General features: G+C 42.6%; 3 protein-coding genes across 4 annotated transcripts; 2 read left to right on the forward strand and 1 right to left on the reverse strand.

Moving 5' to 3' along the window:
- Positions 1-1,820: 1,820 nt before the first annotated feature.
- On the forward strand, positions 1,821-4,333 carry avpr1ab (arginine vasopressin receptor 1Ab). Of its 2 annotated transcripts, none has more exons than XM_027021319.2 (2): positions 1,821-2,985; positions 3,843-4,333. In XM_027021319.2, the coding sequence occupies exons 1-2, from the start codon at positions 2,112-2,114 to the stop codon at positions 4,196-4,198; spliced, it is 1,230 nt and encodes a 409-aa protein (XP_026877120.2). In that variant the 5' UTR covers positions 1,821-2,111; the 3' UTR covers positions 4,199-4,333. The 2 variants fall into 2 exon arrangements, with proteins under 2 accessions (XP_026877120.2, XP_026877121.2); XM_027021320.2 differs by having other exon boundaries at positions 3,976-4,128.
- Positions 4,334-11,395: 7,062 nt separating this feature from the next.
- Positions 11,396-18,086, forward strand: hcfc2 (host cell factor C2). The gene is made up of 17 exons (XM_027021294.2): positions 11,396-11,610; positions 11,722-11,885; positions 12,149-12,297; positions 12,375-12,535; positions 12,884-13,092; positions 13,492-13,576; positions 13,759-13,865; positions 14,048-14,275; positions 14,415-14,639; positions 14,850-14,920; positions 15,174-15,273; positions 15,374-15,457; positions 15,564-15,586; positions 15,755-15,877; positions 16,037-16,222; positions 16,403-16,694; positions 16,907-18,086. Exons 2-17 carry the CDS (start codon positions 11,726-11,728, stop codon positions 16,984-16,986), a joined length of 2,283 nt encoding a protein of 760 aa, XP_026877095.2. The 5' UTR covers positions 11,396-11,610; positions 11,722-11,725; the 3' UTR covers positions 16,987-18,086.
- Positions 18,087-18,201: 115 nt separating this feature from the next.
- Positions 18,202-21,128, reverse strand: nfyba (nuclear transcription factor Y, beta a). Its single transcript, XM_035528436.1, has 7 exons — positions 20,876-21,128; positions 20,339-20,432; positions 20,050-20,183; positions 19,768-19,965; positions 19,610-19,688; positions 19,340-19,419; positions 18,202-18,601 (listed from the first exon to the last, which is right to left on the reverse strand). The coding sequence occupies exons 1-7, from the start codon at positions 20,924-20,926 to the stop codon at positions 18,569-18,571; spliced, it is 669 nt and encodes a 222-aa protein (XP_035384329.1). The 5' UTR covers positions 20,927-21,128; the 3' UTR covers positions 18,202-18,568.
- Positions 21,129-23,401: the final 2,273 nt, after the last annotated feature.

Consider the following 23,401-nt stretch of genomic DNA (forward strand, 5'->3'; position numbering starts at 1 on the left):
ACACAACTGGAAAGTCCTGAAGTGGTTTAAAGTGTGATGACTGAACCATCACAAATACTTCAGCAGACAGAAATGGAGAGGCTTGCCAAAGGTAACATTGAATTTCCACTCTGTGACACCACGCTATTTTTGGAAGACACTTTTACATAGCAGATCAAGCATTTTCATAAGGTAATGAGCTCTTGAGTGGACAGGTATCCAGATAAACTGCCTGATGTGTGATGGCCACTGCAGTAGAATAAGCAAATGACTCATTTGCTGCAGTTAGACCCTGATGGAGCTGCCCTGGCTGTGGGGGACAGGCACCACATACTATAGGTTAGAGGTTTTCTGCATATTCTGTTTTGGTGTTTTTGTTTTGTTATCTGAAGGCAATAGAACACAATTTTGAATTAAAGAATTACTACAAAATGAACTCCTCCTGTGTTTGGTTTGTTTGTTTATTATTGTTTTGTAAAAAGAAGACAGTTGGACAGAAGTTAAATGTCTTGACCACAGAACTGAGAAAAATTGGCCTAATGCAAACCACACCAGCTGCTTACAAATTCCTCTGATAGTCCCCTTTAACTTGAAGGATGATTTTAAAACTTGCCAAACCATTTAGTAAATGCTGGCAAAACGTATGCTTGGCTATTTCTTAATTATATGTCTGTCTGTGGCGCTCTCTCATATACCAACTGGGTGTAACATACGCAATATTCAGGGTAAATAAGTATGGTGCGATATACGCAAACCATGCAAATGCAGGGTCCCCCAGAGATCAAGGAGCCCCGGAGATCATAGGGGCCCCTGCTGGCCAAAAGCGGCTGGTTGAAAAAACGAAACCGATTAAATGTATTAATTCTTTGATTAATTCTTTCATTAATTCCGCAGCAATATTTAAGCAAACTCTGCTGAATGCATTGGTGCGCATTAGCCAAGGACCTTCCTCCCACATACCCCTCTGCGGGTGATTTATTAGGTATGCACACTAATAAACCATGCCTGATGGTTACACTAAGTTTCACAACATTATGTAACAGTACATTCGCAGGTCTTGAGTTGAAGTGGGCGAGATCGTGGAACATATAAGATGATCTAGCCTTTCCTGACATTAAGAACAAGGGACATTAACGGCACAGGAGAGCAATTTCCTCAGCATGCCTCAGACACACACACTTCACATAACACTCAGTATAAAGGTCACATATTACTTTTGTCGAGTGCCACAATCTTGCAGTGCTCTCCAAGTCTCTCGTATATTTTACCAATTTATTCGCATGCAACCTATAAGTCTTCAATATGCGAAATGTCACTTCAAACATATCTGCAGTACACTGATTCCCAGCTGAAATATCTGTACTGACGTCACGGTATTTCTATTGCTGAGAACTTCATGCGCGAGCAACCTAGTATGCGCAGTATAACCTCAGCCGCGCGCTACCGCTCGTGTTTTCTAGCCCATTCAGTGGGCTACAACGACCCGCTTACCTTTCCGCGAATATAAAGAGAAATAACTTGTAAAGACCACGAGCTCTAAGTCATTACATTGAATGCCACAGTACCAGCAGATAGACGAGCACGTTTTGGGGTGTTCAAGTCACATGTTCAAAATACATTTCCAGAGCTTAATTAGTCATATCGCCCTCTTTTCATTAATAAGAATTTGGCGGCGTTTGGTGAAGTTTGGGGACATGGGCATGGCTTTGCACAGACTCTCTGTACGTAGTTTTGCTCCGTGAGGATTGCCGCACGTTCTGAGGAGGAGGGGAGAAGGGCGGAACTTTGCTCTTTCTTTTTTAAAGAGGTGTGACGGGGTTGGATTTAGATAAGTGTCTGCTCGCCCTCATGGACAGAAGCGGTCTGACTACAGACAAAAGGATAACTATACAGCAGTCACACCATTCGAGTCTGCTCGGTATGTCCATGCGTTAACAGTCTGCAAACTCGAGGGTGTTCCCTGCGCGCTCCAGGTTGCCGACGACACGTGCAACCAAGGTTCACTATCCGTTTCACTATCCTTGCCCATGAGCAACGGTCTAGCCAAGACAAGACGCGGGACATGCGCTTGCCCGCGGAAGGGTCCTTATCACGCATGAGAATCGTGTCCAAGGTAACCGGAGGATCCAACGATGGGCGCTTCAGGTAATCACAGTGTGGCGACCAACAGCAGCGGGGACCCGTTCGGCCGAAACGAAGAGGTGGCGAAGCTCGAGATCATAGTGCTGAGCGTAACGTTTCTCGTAGCGGTGGTGGGCAACCTCAGCGTGCTGATGGCCATGTACAACACCAAGAAGAGCTCACGCATGAACCTGTTCATCAAGCACCTGAGTCTCGCGGACCTCGTAGTTGCGTTCTTCCAGGTGCTGCCGCAGCTTTGCTGGGAGATCACCTTCCGATTTTACGGGCCAGATTTTCTCTGCCGGGTCATTAAGCACTTGCAAGTTCTTGGCATGTTCGCCTCCACTTACATGACGGTGATGATGACTGTGGACCGCTACATCGCCATATGTCACCCGCTCAAGACCCTACAGCAGCCGACGGAGCGCGCCTACATTATGATCGTGTCCACTTGGCTGTGCAGCGTGTTGCTCAGCACGCCACAGTATTTCATCTTCTCTCTCAGCGAGATCCAGAACGGCTCAAACGTGTACGACTGCTGGGGGCACTTCATCGAGCCGTGGGGCGTGCGCACGTACATCACCTGGATAACGGTTGGCATCTTCTTGATCCCGGTCGTTGTTCTCATGGTATGTTATGGATTCATCTGTCGCAGCATCTGGAAGAATATCAAGTACAAGACCAAGAAAGGCACGCCGCACAACACCGCCGGCAAAAATGATCTGATAGGGAAGGCGTCGGTCAGTAGCGTTACCACCATTTCCCGGGCAAAGCTTCGAACTGTCAAAATGACCTTCGTTATCGTGCTGGCGTACATCGTATGTTGGGCTCCGTTCTTCATCGTGCAAATGTGGTCTGTATGGGACAAGAACTTCTCTTGGGATGGTAAGTATTCAAAACCGAGTATTCATATGATGTTATGGGCATGGCTTTATAACCATATTAAAAGCAGTATAAAATATACTCAAAATAGTATGGAAAGCCTGAAATTAGAATTTCCAGGAAATGAATACGATAATAGATATATAAAAATACACTAGTACACTATTAGCACTTACGGGAGTACCGATCTGTTTTTGTTATCTCTGATTTGCACTATAATAAATGAAAGTGAAATATAAATTAAACACTAAATCATTTTAGCTAATTTTAGATCAACCCATTATCTCTCATATATATAAATTAATAATAATAATAATAATAATAATAATAATAATTATTATTATTAATAATAATATTTTTTTTTTTTTTTTTAAGGCGTTTTGCGTTTCTCCGTGGTTTTCAAGGTGTTCTCCGTGGTATTGCGCTATTCTGTCTAAAGTCGCAGCGACGTGCGTTCTGAAAGTTTTACGTGTGCAGAGAAAAACATTCTGGAAGACATTTGCCTCTTTTTTTTTTATCAACACGTACACGCACCTTCTAACTTTCTGGAATAAACCGTTCGTAACCCATGCCTTACTATATAACGAAATCTTAGTTTAAGTGCAGGCGAGTTGTTCATTTGTTTAATTAGATCATTAACTCCACTATGTTTTATGTCATCTGCACTGAACCTGTTGGCTGCACAGGTGTCACGCAGAGTCCAAACATAGAATGACCCCATATGAAAGCGCTGCTGCCAAGATGTAGGTTTAGATAACATGGAGACACAACGGCAGCCTCCTTCACCTTATGCGCATGTTCACCCTTTGAACCCTGCCATTTCATACCCCCCCCTCCAACTCTTCCTCTCTTTAAACCAGATTCCGAGAACACAGCAGTGACGCTGTCCGCGTTGCTTGCGAGCCTGAACAGCTGCTGCAACCCTTGGATCTACATGCTGTTTAGCGGTCACCTGCTCCACGACTTCTTACACTGCTTGCTGTGTTGCCACAGGCTTCGCGACACCATCCGAAAGGACTCGGACAGTAGCATCAGGAGGCCCACCTTACTGACCAAGCTGCCCACCACCCGGACGCCCGCTAACGACTCCTGGAAGGACCCGTGCAACTCCCGCAAGTCTAGTCAGTCTGTAGTGAGGGACTGTTCCAAAAGATCCAGCAAGTCTAGCCAACTCACGCCGCTCAACTGTCCGACCAGATGGAGTCATCCTACCTAGCTAGAGTCCTAGGTGCATCTAATTAAACACTCAACTGTTTACAGACTTGAAGCCATTTTCACACAGGTGTCAATTGTCACTTGCAATTCCAAATATGGTGTAATTTTGTTGCCTTAAATAAAATTTTGAACATTTTACAGCCCTCCTTGGGGGGTGGGGAATAAATATAGCTCATTTAACCAAGGCAATGAATTTTGAACAAGATTTTTATATAAAATGAACAAATTGCAATTTCAACATTTTTCATGTTCCCTTGAGTAAAGCCAGTACCAACAACTGATTATGCCAGAGTATGATGTTTTACAAAGACCTAAGCATTTAAAATATATGCGCCCAGTTGCAAAAAGAGCTCAAACAAAGACTTCAGGACCAAGTTTTGTAGAGGAAACAGAGGAGACTGTGATGAAGACGAGCAGTGTATAGAGCTCCCTGGTCTGTCCTTTTTCTGATGCCCTCGCTGGACTTGCAGGTCGGTGTAGTTTGAGACGGTGTTGTGTGAGATGATGCATGCCAGTGTGGGATGAAGAAAGTAGCGCAACCAAGGAAATGACCATTCTTCTTCCTCAAGCACGATTCCCATATAAGCTACGTAACTACACCCTAGTCTAACTAAAACCACTCCATCGTTTGACTCCGCACTTTCTTTGTGACTACGTGCCTGTGTTTGTGTGTGATATTTCTTCACTGGACATGTGCATCCTCCTGTGAGTTATTAACATATTTCCATGGGGCTGAGAATAGCCTTAGCTGTTTACAATTATAACAGGAAGATTTTACGTTGCTGGAGGGAACAAAAAAAAACAAAGCATGTGGTTGAGAATCTGTAAGAATGTCCGTGTGCATGTGTGTGCGTGTCTTCGTGTGTGATTGGGTAAGTTCACAGTTTGTTTACTATGCTACAGAGAATACTCACTCTGGGTAAAGCCAAAATCTGATCCTGTGTTTAGTGCATGTGGAAAGTGTTTGGCCTACAACACAGAAGAATATAATGTACTCAGAAAGCCATGTCCTTGGTACATTGATCATATTTGTTGTAAATATTATGATTTAAATAAAGAAATTGTGCATATTCAATGAATGATTTAACAGTGTTGTGTTTTTCCACCACTTTCAGTGAAGCAGCTTTCATAATGAGTAAATAAATAAAATGTATTAAATGTATTAAAATACCAGCATGTCTCCAGTACATTATAAAAAGGATAAACAATACTTAAGAAAAGTATTTTGCATGTATGCTTATTACAATTTTGCCATGTCTGGGATTGCTGTGAGCACATGATTATTTCACTGTCAGTCTTTACCACTAGTTGACCATTTTTAGTGCTGGCAGTGGTTGAATTCTAAGCTTCAAGGTGCCGACACATATCACATCCGCATGACATGATCATCACTGAGGTGGATACACACCACTTCCATTAACAGGACAATATAGGAAGCTGGAGCATGGTTTTGACTGAGCAGGTGGGAAACGAAACGCTCGCACTGGATCATGCAGTGAAGCCATGGAACTCTGCACTCCTGTTCTTGAGAGATACGCTCTGAGTCATGGATATCAAACATGCCTGTTTGCCCCTGCATGGCATATCTCCCAGAGCACACCAAGGCATGCATGTGTGTGTGAGACTAGAGTGAGGGGAATACCTTTTTTAAAAAAAGAAAAACCTCTGAATCTACTCTGCACAACAAACAAAAGTGATGAACCACCCTCAATCCCTGAAATGCAGTTTTGGACCTGGTCTTGGATCTGGTTAGTAGCCTGGAAAAATCACATGGATTGAAGTGTCCTATGGTCATTTAACTATCACAGACTATCTCTAGAATCTTGGGCACAGGGAACACATTCTTGGGTTGAATCTGATCTCTGGTCAGTTCTGTATGGCAGAGAGAGGCACGTTCATGATGGCGCGGTCTGATACATCTGTCCCAGGATCCCTCGGTTTTAGGTTTGAACCCCTCTCATCTCCAGAGGATAGTTAAAGACTTTCTCATGCCTTCCCTTTATCCGGGGAACGCGAGGCCGGGACATGCTTTCCATTGTACCCCAATACGAATCTCATCACGCAGTATGTGGCTCAGCCCGGATATGAGCATTATGGGCCCATAACATTTTCTATATCTTCGGATCTTGTTATGGGCTCGTAATCCAATTGGTAGGTAATGTCTAGCTCATCAATTGATCTGTGTGCTCAGCTCACAGAGTGTATTCTTTGCCTGGGAGTCTGCCTTCGTCATAGGTGCACAGATCTAATTATGGCAAGGGCCATGTGGCGTTTAAAGATATTAAAGACTACATTAAAGTGCCAGCAGGTCTGAACATAGGTACAGTGATGGAAATTATTTTGTAGATACAGAGGCAAGCACACCTGTATGAATGTTTGGATATAAATTCTATCCAAAATCAAATCCTGAAGAGCCAGATAATAAATTGCGACATCCTGTGCTTGTACACGGTGTCTCTTTCCATCTTTAATATAAACAAACACAGGACATTGTACAAAAACAAAATATTTCACTGTCCAACTATTTTAGGACAGCACTGTATACAGATACATAAAGAGGAGCAGCATGTACTTTTCAGGCTTCCCTATTATAAATTAGATGTCAGTTCTTTGTGATTGGATTTTTCTGAAGAGAAGCCAGAGAATATGCTTTCATGCAGCTGCACAAAGTGGACAACATCCAGGCTTGAACAAAAAATGCACTTAAAAAAATGAAATAATTAAACTGTTGATCCAGAATAACATACATAGCAAGAATATTCATGCATAAGTCTGAGAAATCTGTAGATTTTAAGTTCTCCACAGGAGTCTACAGTCACATATATCAAGCTCCTTCCAACTGATAACCTCGGCTAATATTTCTGATTAAGAGCATAAAAAATGTTGACAGTGAATATGAATTGCCAGGGCTGGGACTGGGGTGCTGCATAATTATTCTGGAATAAGAATGATGTAGTGCACTGAAAAATCTTTTACTTATCTTGGCTAGAGAATCTGGCATTGCAAAGATTTATAATTAATGAATTAATAAATGTGATTAGCTGAACTATTTATTGAGATTCAAATATCGATCTACATTTTAAAACTGGACATTACATCACGAGTTGGGCAGATTGCTGAAACAAAACACGCGGTTTGCACACAGCTAAAGAAGGAAGAAGTAATAATATCTGAAAGAACATCTAAACCAAAGCGAAGGCTAAACTGGAGTAGGGTGGACCCTTGTCAGACTCAGTGGTCCAGAGTTTATGTTTTATGTACACCTAAGAGAGAGCATGCAGGAGAGACTAAGGAAGATAAAAAGTACAGATGGTCTTTGCCATTAGTGTTTCAATACTGCACTGTGCTTTTAAAGCAGAGATCTAAAAGTCGAGAATTTTAGAAATATTAAATTTTTACATAACTGCATCTGAAATGAAACCTATGTTACAGCAGGCTTCAAATATGCCACAAATATTTGCATAATACCTGCAGAATTAAGATATGGTACTGAGAAAACTTTCTCCCTTGCTAACAACAGCCTCACTCACAGTATCCCCTTTACAACTGCATCACTCAACGTTAATCACTTCAGGATTATTCTCCATCTGCTGTTTTATCTCCAGACACATCTCCTTTTTGTCTGTATCCTTGCTGTTGTTTCATATGGCCAGGTGGTCTGGTTTGGCCCACTGGGCCAAAATAAGGCATCCTCACCGACCATCAAAGATTAGTGGTTGAATTCAGAAAACACACACAAACAATTTCATTGTTCACTGTATTCTCGACAAGTGCAGACATAGCAGACACCTGGATCTGTTAGTATTTATCAGCAGAACTGGATGGCTGCATGAATCCTCTGTCACGCTACAACCACTACGATTTATCAAGGAATTGTTATAAAGAAAAACTATAAACATAAAAACACAACACTAGTCCTAACCTTAATAATTAATAGCTAATAATCGCTTTCAAATGAGTTACATTATGCAATTCTGTTACGCTGCAGGACAGGTCAGACACTCACGGATTAATGAAAGTAAAACTGTTAATTATCAACACAGTCCAGGCAAACCAATCCAAAAGGGCAAGTCTAATCCAAAGTGGGGCAGGCATGGGCAATACAACTGAGGCAAACAGGAATATCCAAGCCAAGGCAAAAATATGAGGTAGAATAAAACACAAGCAATTATCACAACACAGAAACACAGCAGTCGCAAAATAACGCTCGGTATGCACTAGAACTACTTGACAATACTTCACAAAGAGTAACGGCGTACAAAGGGTATAAATAGTCTACGTAAATGGGTAACAGGTGCAGGCACTAATATTTCGGGGATGAGGATCACCCCAGAGGATTCTGGGGTGTGTAGTTCAGGGAGGTGACAAATGTACATATTTGCAGTAGTAAGCTAAATGAAAGAATACATGACCCCAACAAAAGAGTTGTCAATTGAAACATCTTAAAAGATTATAAAAGTACTTAAAGAAGCTCAAAGAAGGAAACCCAACACAGCGTGGGGGGGGGGGGGGGGGGCAGTAAGCCGTGTGTCTATAATTTGGTACCTGAGTAGGTTATGAATGGACAACATACGGGTAAACCAAGGAAGACATCAAAGATCAGGAAAGAGAAACTCAAAGCAATATGTCATAAAAAAAAAAAAAAAAAAAAAAAAATGCACACGAAACACATGACAAACAAATGGGCAGAAACAGGAGTCAGTTTTTGGAACAGAACTATTAGAAATGAGCAGAGTAAAATGAGATTTACATATTGAAAAGCCAGATGAGACTTGGCACTAACCCCTTAAACTGAAGAAAACAAGGTCACAGTGGGCTAAACAGAAGCAATCGTGGAGTGTGGATGATTGGAAGAAAGTGATATTCTATAATCAATCATGAATCACCATTGGCCAAGGAGACAACTCTGGAATTGTATTAATGAAACATATAAAGATGCCTGCCCGAAGTAAACACTCCAATTTCCCCCACTCATTTATGATATAGAGTTGCATGTCAGGTTAAAGGACCTGGCCAGATGGCACTCATGACCTTAACTGTCAATGCAAATGCGTATGCTGACATTTTAGACGGTTTTCTCCTTACATTGATAGAAAATAGGTTTGGTGATGATGGCGGTAATTACCATTTCCAGGATGATAATGTATCTTGCCACAGAGCAAACACTGTTACAGTCTTTTTTCAGAAAAGGCATATCAACTCAATAATGGCCAGCAGACAGGCTGCATCTCAATATGATTGAAAATTTATAGTGGAAATTTAAAAAACTGGTTCATGAGAATGCTCCACCTTGCAAAGCTGATCTGTCCACTGCTATGCGAGAACGCTCGAACCAGTTTGATGTAGAATATCACTTTTCATTAGTGAAGTCCATGCATCAGGCCAACATAAACTTCATGGGGAAAAAAGTAATAATTGTGATTTATTCTTTTTTTAAATCACTTTAAATGATTGAGTAATAATTTTATCCTCTACGTGACCTGAAATAAAGAATGCCATTAATTAAACTAATTTAATTTAATTTGTCAGAATGTTCAGTGATTAACCAAAAATTGCTGTGTGTCATATCTTTGATGTCTTTTTTTGCTGTGAAGTAAAATGGCTCGGGGAACATCTTCTGAGTGTGGCCATTCCATCGTTTTTGGCACAGGCTGTGTAAGACCTGTTAACAGGGCTGCAATTTCTTCCCCCACCCCAGAAAGAGCCCTTCTCTCTCCTCAGTTAACCTAAAAACACAGCTACAGCCCAACCCAACAATGACCACACCATACTCCCAGTCAAGTGAACAGACAACTATTTAGACAAGATGCATCTACAAAAACAAACAAACAAACCAGAAGAGACTAAGGCAAGCTCAAAATGGGACACAACAAACACAAAGCTCATGACCAAAAAGTTTAGACAAGGAATGAAATCAGAGCAAAACCAAATTTAAGCGAACTCAAGCGATTATGATTATGGGTTGTTATTACGGGTCCTAGACTGATGACATCACATACACTGCATGGAGACATGATCATTGAGGACTGGAATACACCGACCGGAGCTAGATTACACAGGGACTGGACTGGGACCATGGAGCAGACCCACACGGACAAAGGGAACACATAACACAGACATCTACACACTGCGATCACGATAGTGTTAAAGCAGTAAAACTCTGTCCTCGTTCTTTTCTATCATATTGCTTGCATTTCTGTATATTTCATTTATAACTGCATTGAAGAAATATACGTTTACAAATAGTGTGTGCTGTATCCAATCAAACCTGACAGGCCAAGTATTTATCAATTCAGTGGATATAAACTCATAAATAGACACAATGCAAGTCCATAATGTTTGGGTGTAGTCCACTGATTTGCTTTTCTTTCTCAACAAATAATGGAATAGAAGGGTAATGCATAGAATGTAATGAAGTTGATCTGAAGTGATGGATGTTGTACCCTTGAATCCAGAAAATGAGCTCTTGCTATTCTTATTGTTTATGATCTATATTTTTCAGAGAGGTGTTTGTGCGAATTGTCATGCCACTGACTGGGAATGTGTAACTAAGTTTGAGTAAAAGTGTTTTATTTTGTGAATTGTGGGTAAAAATATGCATGTGCGTGGAATTTTAAAACTGGGGTCAGATTGGGTAGAAAATACATAAGGGGGTTTGTGAAGTGTGTGTGTAGTTCTGTGCGTGGAGCTGAAGTAACTGAAAGTTTATTTGGAGTAACGTGTATCTTCACAGGTTTCTGCTGACAGGTTTCTGCTGACCTCTGGAGTAGACATCAAATATTACACGAGGTGTACGATGCCTTTACAGGATTTGACAAAGACAACACATTTTAAACAAATGTTTAAAATTTAATAGGGCACTTTGTATACTTACTGTGTTTTATATAAATGATCACATTTACCAAATGTCTGATGACAATCGACAGAAAAGAATTCTGAACATTATATTAAAAAATTATCTGTTAAAAAAAGCTTGCAGCAGTTGACATCCCTATAGCTGCTTATAGGCTGGCATATTTAGACTAATTAAGCTAATTATAATTAGTAAAATAATATGAATTTCTAGGTTATTATATTTTTTATATTAGTGTGGTCGTGTGATGCGAGTTGTGTTTTGCCTGCCTTGATATGTTTAGTAACAGTAATTGCAACACGAAAGCAGCCAGCAGGGGACGCTAGTGTTCACCATGACCCGGGCGCCCACAGGAGAACGGCGTGCAATTTCAATTCCGAGTTCAAGTACCCTCTATGCTTCCCATAGACGTCTTGAATTTTCTGAAATCCTCCAAGCTAGTATTTTAGTTTTAGTTAACCATGGACAGCGCACGAATCAAAGCCACTACGCACTGTTGCACTGCAAGAAAATGAGGGTCGTTAATCTGTGCAGTGTGGCTTTGGCGGACGGAGAATAGGGTAAGCGTGTAGTGGACTCGCACCTCCATGCGTTTTAGAGTAGCAGACGCAAAGTCCTTCTGCACAGAACTAGGTTTTTATCCCACTTTTTTTTGTCGTGTGAACACGCAGTATAATGGCTGCTGAGCCTCCTCTGTGGAAACGCGTTCACTCTGTTACCGGCCCGACGCCTCGAGCGAGACACGGACACCGGGCTGCAGCTATCCGGGAGCTAATCGTAGTGTTTGGAGGTGGAAACGAGGGAATATCCGATGAGCTGCACGTCTACAACACAGGTAGAACCGCCGTAGTAACGCTTAATAACGCTGGACAGCCAGTGGATGGTAGCTAGTTAACTATTTAGCCAGCTAGCTGTCTGGACAACGTTAAAACCTTAAACGGGACATACCAAAAATATGGTTGGCCGATGGCTAGCTAGCTAGCTGGGTCCAGTGTAAATATTGTGGGGTTTATACCGTGTGTTTTGTGTGTATGTTGTTGTTTTTTTTCTTTGGACACTCGCACACTCGTCCTCGGTTCTCTCCCCTCTTTTTCTCAGTTTCCCGACAGTGGTTTCTTCCCGCGGTCAGAGGGGACATCCCTCCCGGCTGCGCCGCGCATGGTTTCGCCTGCGAGGGCACGCGGATCGTGGTGTTTGGAGGCATGGTGGAGTTTGGGAAGTACAGCAGCAGCATCTACGAGCTGCAGGTCAGCGCGGCTGCTGCGTCGGGTAACTTACTGCGCGGCCAGCCGTCAGACGTGTAAACTGAGCGTGTGCTTCTTAGGCAAGTCGCTGGCTGTGGAAGAAGTTAAAGCCCCGCCCGCCGAAGAGTGCCCCGCCCCCTTGCCCTCGTCTAGGGCACAGTTTCACACTCCATGGCAGCAAGTGCTACCTGTTTGGAGGGCTAGCCAATGACAGCGAGGACCCAAATGGGAACGTGCCGCGGTGAGCATAGTGCCTCATTCACACATGCCACTCTGGGCAGGGGTAGCCTAGAGGGGTAGAGCTCTGTGAACGTTCGTGGGTTCGAATCCCGGCTCTGCCGTGTGTCGTCGTTGGACCCTTGATCGACGGCCTTAACCCTCTCAGCCCCCAGAGTGCTGTGCAGTGGCTGACCAAGTGCTGGTATAGGAGGGGGGGGAAGCATCTCATTATATTGTACATGCATACATGTACACTAATGTGTCATGTATACATGAATGAAAAAATGCATGTACAGTATAATGAAATGTTTTTTCCCCAAGCATTCCATCTGTCCTAGATCTTCATCATCATAATCGTCCTCTTTCGCAGGTACTTGGATGATTTCTATGAACTGGAGTTGCAGACACAGTCAGGGGTGAAAGGCTGGAGCATTCCTGAAACAAAAGGGGTGGGGCCCTGTCCCAGGGAGTCCCACACCTGTGTTGTGTACAGTGGCAGCGCCGGCAGCTCCCCAAAGCTGTATATTTTTGGAGGCATGTGTGGGCAGAGGCTGGCAGACCTGTGGCAGCTGGATATCGGTAAGCTTTGAGCTGGGAGTGTGGGACCGTCTGCTGAGAAGCAGCCGGCCAAATGCCCTCCTTTTGTAGTCAGGAAGAGCAGGAATATCACTGGTATGCTAAAGCCTAGACCTTGCCTCACTGTTTTATTGTTTGCGGCATTTAGTTATCGCTTTTATTCAAAGTGACTTGTGATTCTGACTGAACACACCATGAGCAACTCAGAGATAAGGGCCTTGTTCAGGAGCCCAGCAGAACTTGGCAGTGGTGGTGTTTGTTCTGGCAGCCTTCTGATTACTAGTCAAGTACCTTCACTACTGAGGCACCATTGCCTGTGGCAACGGTATGATGCACACTGTGTTTCTACCTGCTCTTTCACTCCATGTAACTTGTAATGGCGGTGGTGTTCATTTCTTTCAGAGACTATGACTTGGTCATTACCTCGGACCACGGGACCCTGTCCACTACCGAGAAGCCTCCACTCCTCGAATGTGATTGGAAACCAGTAATGAAAAGCTTTACACTCATTTTTTTTTTTTTCATTCTCTTTTTCCAGTACTTTATAGTCTGGTGTGTTTCTGTGCTGCATTGTGAGTGTGTGTGTGTGTGTGTGTGTGAGTGTGTGTGTGTGATGGGGAGAACTGTATAGTGCTATATGGTTAAACACTCCTCACTCCGTGTCTTTAGGATGTATTTGTTTGGGGGCTGGGTACCTGCTGAGGAGTGGGATGGTAAAGCAAACGCTTTAGGACCAGAGTGGATCTGTACGAGCTCCATGTCGGTACTAAACCTGGGTGTGTGTACTCCACGGCTGCTTTTCCAAGTTGCATGAGCACAAAGTTTTCAAAGCACATTTTGAGGCACATGCATGAAAATGCCAAACTCCTGTTTGTTTTTGAATTCTTATGCGGCCTACCAGTTGTTATGCTGCTTGCTGATTTGATGATCATGTTCTGTAAACCTTCCCCTCCTTAAGACACAATGACGTGGAGCAGTCTGAACCCAGAGGTTCCGCAGCAGTCGGGCTCAGGCCTGCGCTCTGCAGGCGTGGAGGACGAGGAGGGTGGCCGTTGGCCCAAGGCCCGCGCGGGCCACTGCGCTGTGACCATCGCCACCCGCCTCTACATCTGGAGCGGCCGCGACGGCTACAGGAAGAACTGGAACTACCAAGTGTGCTGCAAAGACCTGTGGTACCTGGAAACAGGTGAAATCACTATAGCAAGACTGAGGGTCCTTGAGTCTGCAATGTGTGGTTATTTTGGACTGTAGTGACAGCAGTGATGGATGCTCCATAAAAGTGCCTTAAAAAAAAAAAAAAAAGAACCCCTGTTTTGTATGTACAGAGAAGCCATCTTCCCCAGCAGCGGTGTTTTTGGTGAAGTCCACAATCAACATGCTTCATGTAGCCTGGCGCCCCCTACCTGCAGCTGAATGCTACTTACTTCAGCTGCAGCCTGTCACTCATTCTCTGTCCCCGCCCACCAGTGGCTCTGATTTGCCAAACACGTCGGCTCCACCTCCCAGTACTGGACAGGAGGTGAAGCGTCTACAGGAATCTGTCCAATCAAGTATGTTTCGCAGGTGTTACCTTAATATAAAAATATGTTCACTCTGGGAATTTCCTTTCAACAAAATGATAATGTACATTTAGTCTCATAGGACTTTCACTTCTAAGGCATTGGTTTAGCATCTGGTATTACAGTATAAAGTCCTTACCTGGCAACGTTAACTGTAGCATCTCACTCGCTGTGATGTCAGTAGATATTTTTTGCCTGCAGAGTCCGAGACAGCTCGAGACATAGGATGTGCAGATGGATCGTGTGAAGGAGAGAATGGCTCATCACTACAGGTCAGAACTCCATAACAAGACATATGTGTTAGAACTGTAATGGAAAATGTAATCATAAAAAGGATTTTTATCATCTGTAAATGTAAACAGATTGCATGTCCACAGGATAAGTGCCTTAAAGACAGAAGAGGCTCCAGAGGTTATTGTGCAGAGCTTTGTGACTTGACAGTCTGCGCTAGCAGTGTATGTGAGTGTGTGTGCAATGTCCACAATAATGAAGTGGGTTTCTCAGAATGCCTTTTGTGTCCTTCAGGAGAGACCGGTAGCTGAGTGCAGAGAAGACATCTGCTCTGCGGCGGATCAGAACAGAGGACACTTCCGTCCCGTCACTGATGTCTGTGCAGCAGAGTCTGGTAAGACACTGCTGCGATTCTTTTGCTTCTGCAGTTCTTGTGTGTCTGTATTTTTTAAATCACTCTACTCTAAGGGCACAAATCTCCCTGTATGTCCTAGCCCCTGCAGTAAATGGCAAGCCCTTTGACCAAGTGAGGTGCGTGTCCATGAAGGAGCAGAATGGGGCATCCCAGCAGCACCGAGGTAAAAACTCTTCCCACAGCGCAGAGAATGTGGCATGCCAAGGCTTGGGTAATTTCAGTTTTTCATCACCGCTGACAAACTGGTTCTTATTTTGTTTAATCCACAGAACAAGATGCCTCTTCTCAGCAGGTACAAGCTTGCGCTGTGTGCGTGCGCATGATTGTGTGTGTGTATGTGAGATTGTGCATGCATGAGTGATCGTGCCTGAGTGAACATGCGTGCGTGAACGTGAGTGCGCATGTTAATTGTGCATGCATTGTAATTGTAATTATTTATTATCGGTCCCATTCCCTGCAGACTAAGAGTTGTGAAGACTCTACATGGTTTAATGTGGGTATATTTAGAACGCTCTTCTCTGAGGTCACACACTACTATTTACCCTCTGAGGGTGGAGTCACCAACCGAATCTCTGATAGTGAGGTCAGTCTGCATCACGCTTGCAATTGGGAAAGAAATAGAATTCTTACATTACTCATGGAGCTGTAAACCTATTGCTGTTCTTAATGTTAATCTCCATTCTAGCCGTGGAATACATAGTTAAGTCTCTATCGTTCTTGTCCTCTTTTCCTCTCCTTTTAGTGGAAGATTCCTGGGCCTCACAGTTTCGAAGCGCAAGAGAAGCAAGAGCTGGCACCTGGTGTTTCCTACCGCTTCAGGGTGGCAGGCCTGAACAGCTGTGGTCAGGGAGATTTCAGTCCTGTCAGTGAGTTTAAGACCTGCCAGCCTGGATTCCCCGGAGCACCTTCTGCTGTCAAAATCACCAAGGTTTCACCTTTATGCTTTTCTGCTTTAACCAGTCATTGCTTACTTTGCATAGCTGTTGGTGTGCGAGAAAAGGACATGTGTTTCCTCCTTAATACGCTTGAAAGCGTCCTCCATTTGAAGTGAAGAGACCATTGGCTACCTTCATTGATCCCCGTTCACACCCTGTACTTGATTTTACAGGCTTCTGACACAGTGCACATCACCTGGGAGCCACCCACCTCTCTGTCAGGGAAGATTCTAGAATATTCCATGTACCTGGCGGTGCGAAAGACCCGGGGGAGCAACGTGGTGAAGCCCGAGGAGCTTGGGTTTATACGCATCTACCGTGGCACCAAGACCTCCTGCACTGTTAGTGCCACGCACCTGAGCAACGCGCACATCGACTGCTCAGCCCGGCCTGCAGTCGTCTTCCGCATCGCTGCGAAGAATGAGCAGGGTTACGGCCCGGCCACGCAGATCCGCTGGCTGCAAGGTGTGTTTGGGTGAGAAAAGGCGGAGAGAAGTTTCTTACGGTGAAGAGTATTTTTTGGTAGCATTGGAAATGAATAACTTTAAAAATATAAATCTGTATTCCACACTGGTGGTCACTGAGCTAGCTTGTATAATAGAGTACTAATGAGGGGGGGGGGGGTTTTCCCTCATCCAAAATGTAAAAATTCTTAAATTGTAGTGTTTGCCCCACAGATACCAGTAAACTGAAGTCATCGGGGTCGCAACCAGACTCCAGCTTTACAGAGGACGAACCCAAAGCCACCCGCGGGTAAACTCTGCTCCTCAGAAGGCTGATGTGGCTTGTTTTGATTTTCCTTCTGTTCAACTGTAGCTGTTAAGAAAGCAATACCCTTTATATACTTAAATGCACCTCTGATCATTTGTATTCACTGTAAATGTAAATTGCCTAACTTATTTTTATATATTAATTTTTGTACATAAAAATGTGTGAACTTGTGAAAAATAAGTTAATTTGGTTAATGTTTAGGTTGTTCCTAAACCTTTTGTTCATAGTATAGGGTAGATCTTTCCCCAGCCATAATAAACACACCTTTGAATTTGTATTTCTTACATTATTACTCTAAGTACTGCATTAGTAATGCAAACTCTGTATGGGAGATTTGTGCCCTCCTGCAGATCATAATTTGAAGTCTTTACTCAGTTTACTTGGATGTGACCAGACACTCATGCCCCTCCACTGTATAAGGTGGCAGGATAAGATTCTTCATACATAAACCTTCGTCTGGTCCAAGTTTACCTGCTTCCAGGCATCAAGATTCTGTAGAAAACAGTTGGTATTTTACCTTAAGTATAAAGGGGTTCCAAGAGACCACTTTAACCACAGTAATTCCTTAATCCTGCTCAGATTTAGTGGGCTACAAGTTTTAGTTTAGAATGGTAATCATCCCAGAAACACCCCCCACACAATCATTTCTACTTATTTTCAGACATCTAATCATAAACTAAAATAAGCCTTAAAGTATGCAGGTCTAAAGCCCTCAGTACACTTGATGCATTTAGTCCCACAAATAGACATACCTGTTGTGTATGTGCTGTTTATTTTTCCATGGTCAAAGAGTGTGAAAACATTTGTAAAGGCAATATATTGGTGCTTACCTTTTGGTATTTCCCTTTTCACAGTACTAAAAGTCTTAACATTAGAGGGTATAATTTAACTATGCATTACATGACTAATGTCCAGTACGATCACAAAATAGTTTGTCATTTTTGTCTGCTCGAATTTATGATGCTAGTCTGTAGATGCCTACTCACAACTGATTTTCGAGTCTTTTTGTTTCAGACGTTCTCTACCTTTGTTCCACTGTATGCATTGGATTCATGGAGCAAAACTAAATTAAAAATGTATAGTGTCTTCGGTGTCTCCTGGTCATTCAAGCTACAGCACAGCTTAATGATTTTATTCTAAGAACAAAACACAAAATTGACAACTGACATTAAATTATTTAACTTACATAAATTCAAACAAATTAAATGAGAATCCCTTTATTGTGTACATGTAGTAATTCCATTTGCCCTGTCCTGCTACCCCCCCCTCCCCCTTTAAAAACCTCTAACAAATATAAGGAAGGGAAAAGCTATGGCAGTCTTCCCTCTGAGGATGGGACCTCGGAGACTGCTTAAAATGAATAAGTATTATAATTGTAACAAATGATTACTTCATGAATTACAGACATCACTAAGCAAATTTACAAATTCAAGCTCTACCAGCAGGTTCAACTTTAACCTGCTCTCCTAATCAATCAACTTCCAAAACTGCCTGTGAAGTCTTAGAAGGCAAGAGGCCAATTTATCCTTGAACAGGTCAGAGGCCTTATGGTCTCCTGATGAACCAGGTCATGAGAATTGGATTTGTTGAACACCAGGGATCTAAAGAAAACATATTTATGATTTCACTCTCAAAGTTCATTACAATCTTTGTAGATGAAGGCAGCATTCTTGAGTTAGGAATATTAAAATTTTTACAATGTTTACATTTCGTATGAATACCCATGCTAGGCCTTTACACATTTCGCTTTTTAAACTTAATTTTCTAGTTTGTCAATTTAAATATTTTATAAATAATATTAAATGTTTACATGTTTCTCAGATGTAAATATTAACTCAGTTTTCGATTAGGCTTAGCAAAATCTAAAAGGCAAATTAAGAAACTAAGGAAAGTGTGATTCTTTACTAGCAAGAGAGGTTAAGCACCTATAATGTAGGTGAGGATGTACTGCTCTGGTGTGTGCGCTCACCTGTTGGTATGAGGAGGTGTAAACCATGATCTATAATCTAGGTGAGGATGTACTGCTCTGGTGTGTGCGCTCACCTGTTGGTATGAGGAGGTGTAAACCATGATCTATAATCTAGGTGAGGATGTACTGCTCTGGTGTGTGCGCTCACCTGTTGGTATGAGGAGGTGTAAACCATGATCTATAATCTAGGTGAGGATGTACTGCTCTGATGTGTGCGCTCACCTGTTGGTATGAGGAGGTGTAAACCATGATCTATAATCTAGGTGAGGATGTACTGCTCTGGTGTGTGCGCTCCCCTGTTGGTATGAGGAGGTGTAAACCATGATCTATAATCTAGGTGAGGATGTACTGCTCTGATGTGTGCGCTCACCTGTTGGTATGAGGTGGTGTAAACCATGACATTCTGCTGTTGACCATCAGCTGTGATCAGCCCTGCAGGCAATGGATTTGCTGCAAGACAAGGATGCCAGTAGTTATTCTGACCCACCCAAAAGCACCAATGATTCCACTGACTACATGAATGATCTTAGATGCCTAAAACTATGAGAAAATCAACCCCTGCATAATGGAACATACCTTTCAAAAATTTGCATGTAAAGCTAGTTTGGCTAAATAATTAAGATAGTTTGTGATGACTTACTGAAAGTGTCTTCTGTAAGTTCCTCAGACAGGCCTTCCGCACCTGCCACACCTGCAATACCCTTCTCACCCTTCATTGCCTAGGAAACAAGACACGTCATCTATTCAATCTACTTCAAAGGGACACAGCATCTGTGCACATGCGAGTGTAAACCATACCTCTCTGAACTTCTGTAGGTAGAGTTTGAGAGGTTCCACGTACATATCGAAGCCAAGTGTGGACATGGCAAACAAAATGTCCTCGCCGTTGATGGTTTTGCGTTTCTCCTGATGACATCGCTCACTGGCTTCTGACGTGATGAAGCTAATGAACTCGCTCACACATTCTTGCACGCATTCTTTTGCATCTTTTGCTATCTGCAAGTTAAAAAAAAATTTTTTTTGAGTTCATTTTAATATTTACATTGCAAGTGTCTGAATGAATGAGTGGCAGGGACAAACCTTTCCAGTCTGTGGGATGGCATTTTTCATGATGCGAGCTACATTAGCAATGGGTAGATATATATCCTGCTCTCTGAGATTGTCTTTGGAACCATTTCCATCCTCATGGTCATGCAGACTTTCTTCACCATCATCTAGACAGAGAAAACATATCAGTGACACCAATAATTTAAAAAAGCGCCCCTTGCTTTCAGTTAGCATTTCTAGGTGTACAGTACGCCGTGGACATGAATTAGTAGCTGCGTTACAACTGGGAATTTGCCAACTTTTTAAATATGTTTCGGTTTACCTTCTTGAGTTTGCAGCACATAGTGCCCTCCGGAAATATAATCGCCCGTTATACCCAACTGTGAGGTATCGGTGGTGGTACTGTCCCCGTCCATCTAGCCAAACATGAAAGTTAAAACAGTTTGATAAAGAATGAAGCCTGACACGGGTGGTATAAAATGTACCACTTGTTAAATGTAGACTTCCTTTGAGCAACTAACTAGCATTGCTGGTCTACATATATTTTTTATATATATATATATATATATATATATATACACACACACACACACACACACACACACACACCTACAGCTATCTTAGCCAGCTGTCTTAAAAACTGAAAAAAGGAACAAATTTCCTCAGTAAAACCTAGGCAGTAATTCGCGTAATCGAGTTAAACTCTAAATTCCGTGCGGATTATAGCTATACACGTCGTCTGGATTTCTGTCTTTATAGTCCGTGGCGGGGTTTTTTGTCGAGCAGTGTAAGCAATCGTAGCTGCTCGCTAGGTCGTTAGTTAGCTCGTTAGCTAGCCCGGCCACACAGCGTCTCATACCCGCGACGGTACGAGCAGCCCCCAGCCTAGATGAGACCCTCCTCCGGGCATACAGCGGTGGCATTTTGACGGGGAGAGCAGATTTTACTCGAGGCAGCAACCCGCCGCGATGATCTGGATGTGCGCTCGTTAGCCCGTTAGCCGGCTGGTGTTCAACAAAGAAATTCCCCGCCCGGGGTTCAGAATGGGCCTTGTGCTCGGCCGACACCTCGGCCGCAAACTCATCCGTAATTAACCATTTTTTTCCTCGACACTTCCTGCTTTCCATCGCTCATTCGGGTAGACAACAAGTGAAAAATCAGTCCGAGACGGACATTTTCATTCGAGCTAAACGAGAAATCGGTTAGCAATCATTGGCCGGAGCCAGACACAAACCTGCTATGAAGCCCTGGTTGGTTAGCGTCTCCAAACGGCCGTGTGGTTGGACAGAGAACGGCTGCGAGAGAACCAGTCCCAGCGCGGAGCTGCGGGGCCACGCTGCACCGCCTCCGCTACCCGCCAGGTGGGAAAATGAGTCTTGGGTGGGTCAGATGACACTTCACGCCTTTGGATTTTAAAATTGTTTTTTATTAATGACATTTTTACTTGCGCCAGGGAAATATTCCAATGGTCACGAGAAAACGCGAAAACCAAAACAAAACTGCGGTATAGTGTATGACCTCCGTCGTGTGTAACTCTGGACTACACATCCAGGGAAGTGATTCCAGACACAAAATTAATTGTATAGTGATGTAGGTGTAAGCCAGGAGTGAAATATATATGAATACGGCTGCTGGGAAATTAGGAGGATCTATGAGCTAGGCTCATTAACTAGAAATGATCCGGGTTGTGACTTCTCTCTTACGTTTCTCTGACGGCTGTGGAGTACTTAGTTCACCACTCAACTACACACACAAACAGAGCAGCATAGTTTCAGTGGTGTAACTAGGGGCAGTTGTAGCTCAGTGGTTAAGGTACTTTGTTTGTAATTGGAAGGTTGCTGCTTCAAGACCCACCACTTCCAAGTTGCCACTGCTGGGTCCCTGAGCAACGCCCCTAAAACTCAATTGCTCAAGTTGTACTCGGTCATAATTGTAAGTCGCTTTGGATAAAAGCGTCAGCTAAATGTAAATAACATTTAAGAGATTAACACTACATCTCCTTAATTAGAGGTGCAAAAATTGTCTCTATAAACTAAAAATTTCAAGTGTGCATAAGTCAACACAAAAAATGACCAAAACAAAAACAATTAAAAAAAATGCTGCAGCTGAAGTTATTATTGTTGCTGTTGCACAACTGTGCCTAGTGCGGAACAGTCCGTGTGGTGGCGCTGTTCAGCAGAGGCCCTTGATAAAGATAAAGAACCATGCTGTCATAGCGTGGCCACTTATGGTGAGTACGTTGAAGGCTTCGTGATAGCTTCCACACGCCCTCTCTCTGTGTCTCTCTAACTTGCTAGTCCGATACAGACCAATATAAAAAGTACTATATTCAGACACAATATGTAGGTTTTTATAACGTAAAACAGGGACAGTCGTATCCACACTAGTCACCAGACGTTTTTCCTCTCATCGTGCTAAACGTGCATATTGCACATGGGCAATGCATGAAATGTACACAAGCAAACACCATTAGCCTACATTGAATCAGATGTACTAAAATAGTTATGCAAGACAGCATAATTTAAGATTAACTCATAATTTTGATTTATAATTCTGACTATCGCATAATTCTGAATTAGCATCTCATAATTATACCTTACTTTTTTTATGACTTATGTTTTTATAATTTTGACTTACTTTCTCATAATTATGACATACTGTGTAGTAAATAGTTATGGTCAATATTGTTTCCATAGTTCAATTCCCTTTGTTTGAATAGTTCCATTCCCTTTGTTTCCATAGTTCCATTCCCTTTGTTTCCATAGTTCAATTCCCTTTGTTTCCATAGTTCTATTCCCCTTGTTTCAATAGTTCCATTCCCTTTGTTTCCATAGTTCAATTCCCTTTGTTTGAATAGTTCCATTCCCTTTGTTTCTATAGTTCAATTCCCTTTGTTTGAATAGTTCCATTCCCTTTGTTTCCATAGTTCAATTCCCTTTGTTTGAATAGTTCCATTCCCTTTGTTTGAATAGTTCCATTCCCTTTGTTTGAATAGTTCAATTCCCTTTGTTTGAATAGTTCCATTCCCTTTGTTTGAATAGTTCCATTCCCTTTGTTTCTATAGTTCTATTCCCCTTGTTTCAATAGTTCCATTCCCTTTCTTTGAATAGTTCCACTCCCTTTATTTCAATAGTTCCACTCCCCTTGTTTCAGTAGTTCCATTCCCTTTATTTCAGTAGTTTAATTATAAAAGGCATGTGAAAACAGTTTTCTGTAAGGAACTCAACAAATGTAAAGATTTAGACTAAATCTGCAATAATGTTCAGGTGTATCTGTCGATTATTTTCTCATTCATGTATTTCATAACAATTACTCAGTGTACTCAGTGCAGATTTTCTTAAAAGCTCGAACATTAACACGACAGAGTTTTAACACGTCTAAAATT

Source organism: Electrophorus electricus, chromosome 7, assembly GCF_013358815.1.
Source record: "Electrophorus electricus isolate fEleEle1 chromosome 7, fEleEle1.pri, whole genome shotgun sequence".
Classification (NCBI taxonomy): Eukaryota; Metazoa; Chordata; class Actinopteri; order Gymnotiformes; family Gymnotidae; genus Electrophorus; species Electrophorus electricus.

Excerpts from the sequence above, each read along its gene's own strand:
- avpr1ab (XM_027021319.2), top strand. The coding sequence starts at position 2,112 with ATGGGCGCTTCAGGTAATCACAGTGTGGCGACCAACAGCAGCGGGGAC. Across the intron at positions 2,986-3,842 it reads CAAGAACTTCTCTTGGGATG|ATTCCGAGAACACAGCAGTG; the intron begins GTAAGTATTCAA and ends TCTTTAAACCAG.
- hcfc2 (XM_027021294.2), top strand. The coding sequence starts at position 11,726 with ATGGCTGCTGAGCCTCCTCTGTGGAAACGCGTTCACTCTGTTACCGGC. Across the intron at positions 14,921-15,173 it reads AGAATGGCTCATCACTACAG|GAGAGACCGGTAGCTGAGTG; the intron begins GTCAGAACTCCA and ends TGTGTCCTTCAG. Across the intron at positions 15,274-15,373 it reads TGTCTGTGCAGCAGAGTCTG|CCCCTGCAGTAAATGGCAAG; the intron begins GTAAGACACTGC and ends TGTATGTCCTAG.
- nfyba (XM_035528436.1), bottom strand. The coding sequence starts at position 20,926 with ATGCCCGGAGGAGGGTCTCATCTAGGCTGGGGGCTGCTCGTACCGTCG. Across the intron at positions 20,433-20,875 it reads GGCTGCTCGTACCGTCGCGG|ATGGACGGGGACAGTACCAC; the intron begins GTATGAGACGCT and ends ATGTTTGGCTAG. Across the intron at positions 20,184-20,338 it reads TGTGCTGCAAACTCAAGAAG|ATGATGGTGAAGAAAGTCTG; the intron begins GTAAACCGAAAC and ends TTCTCTGTCTAG.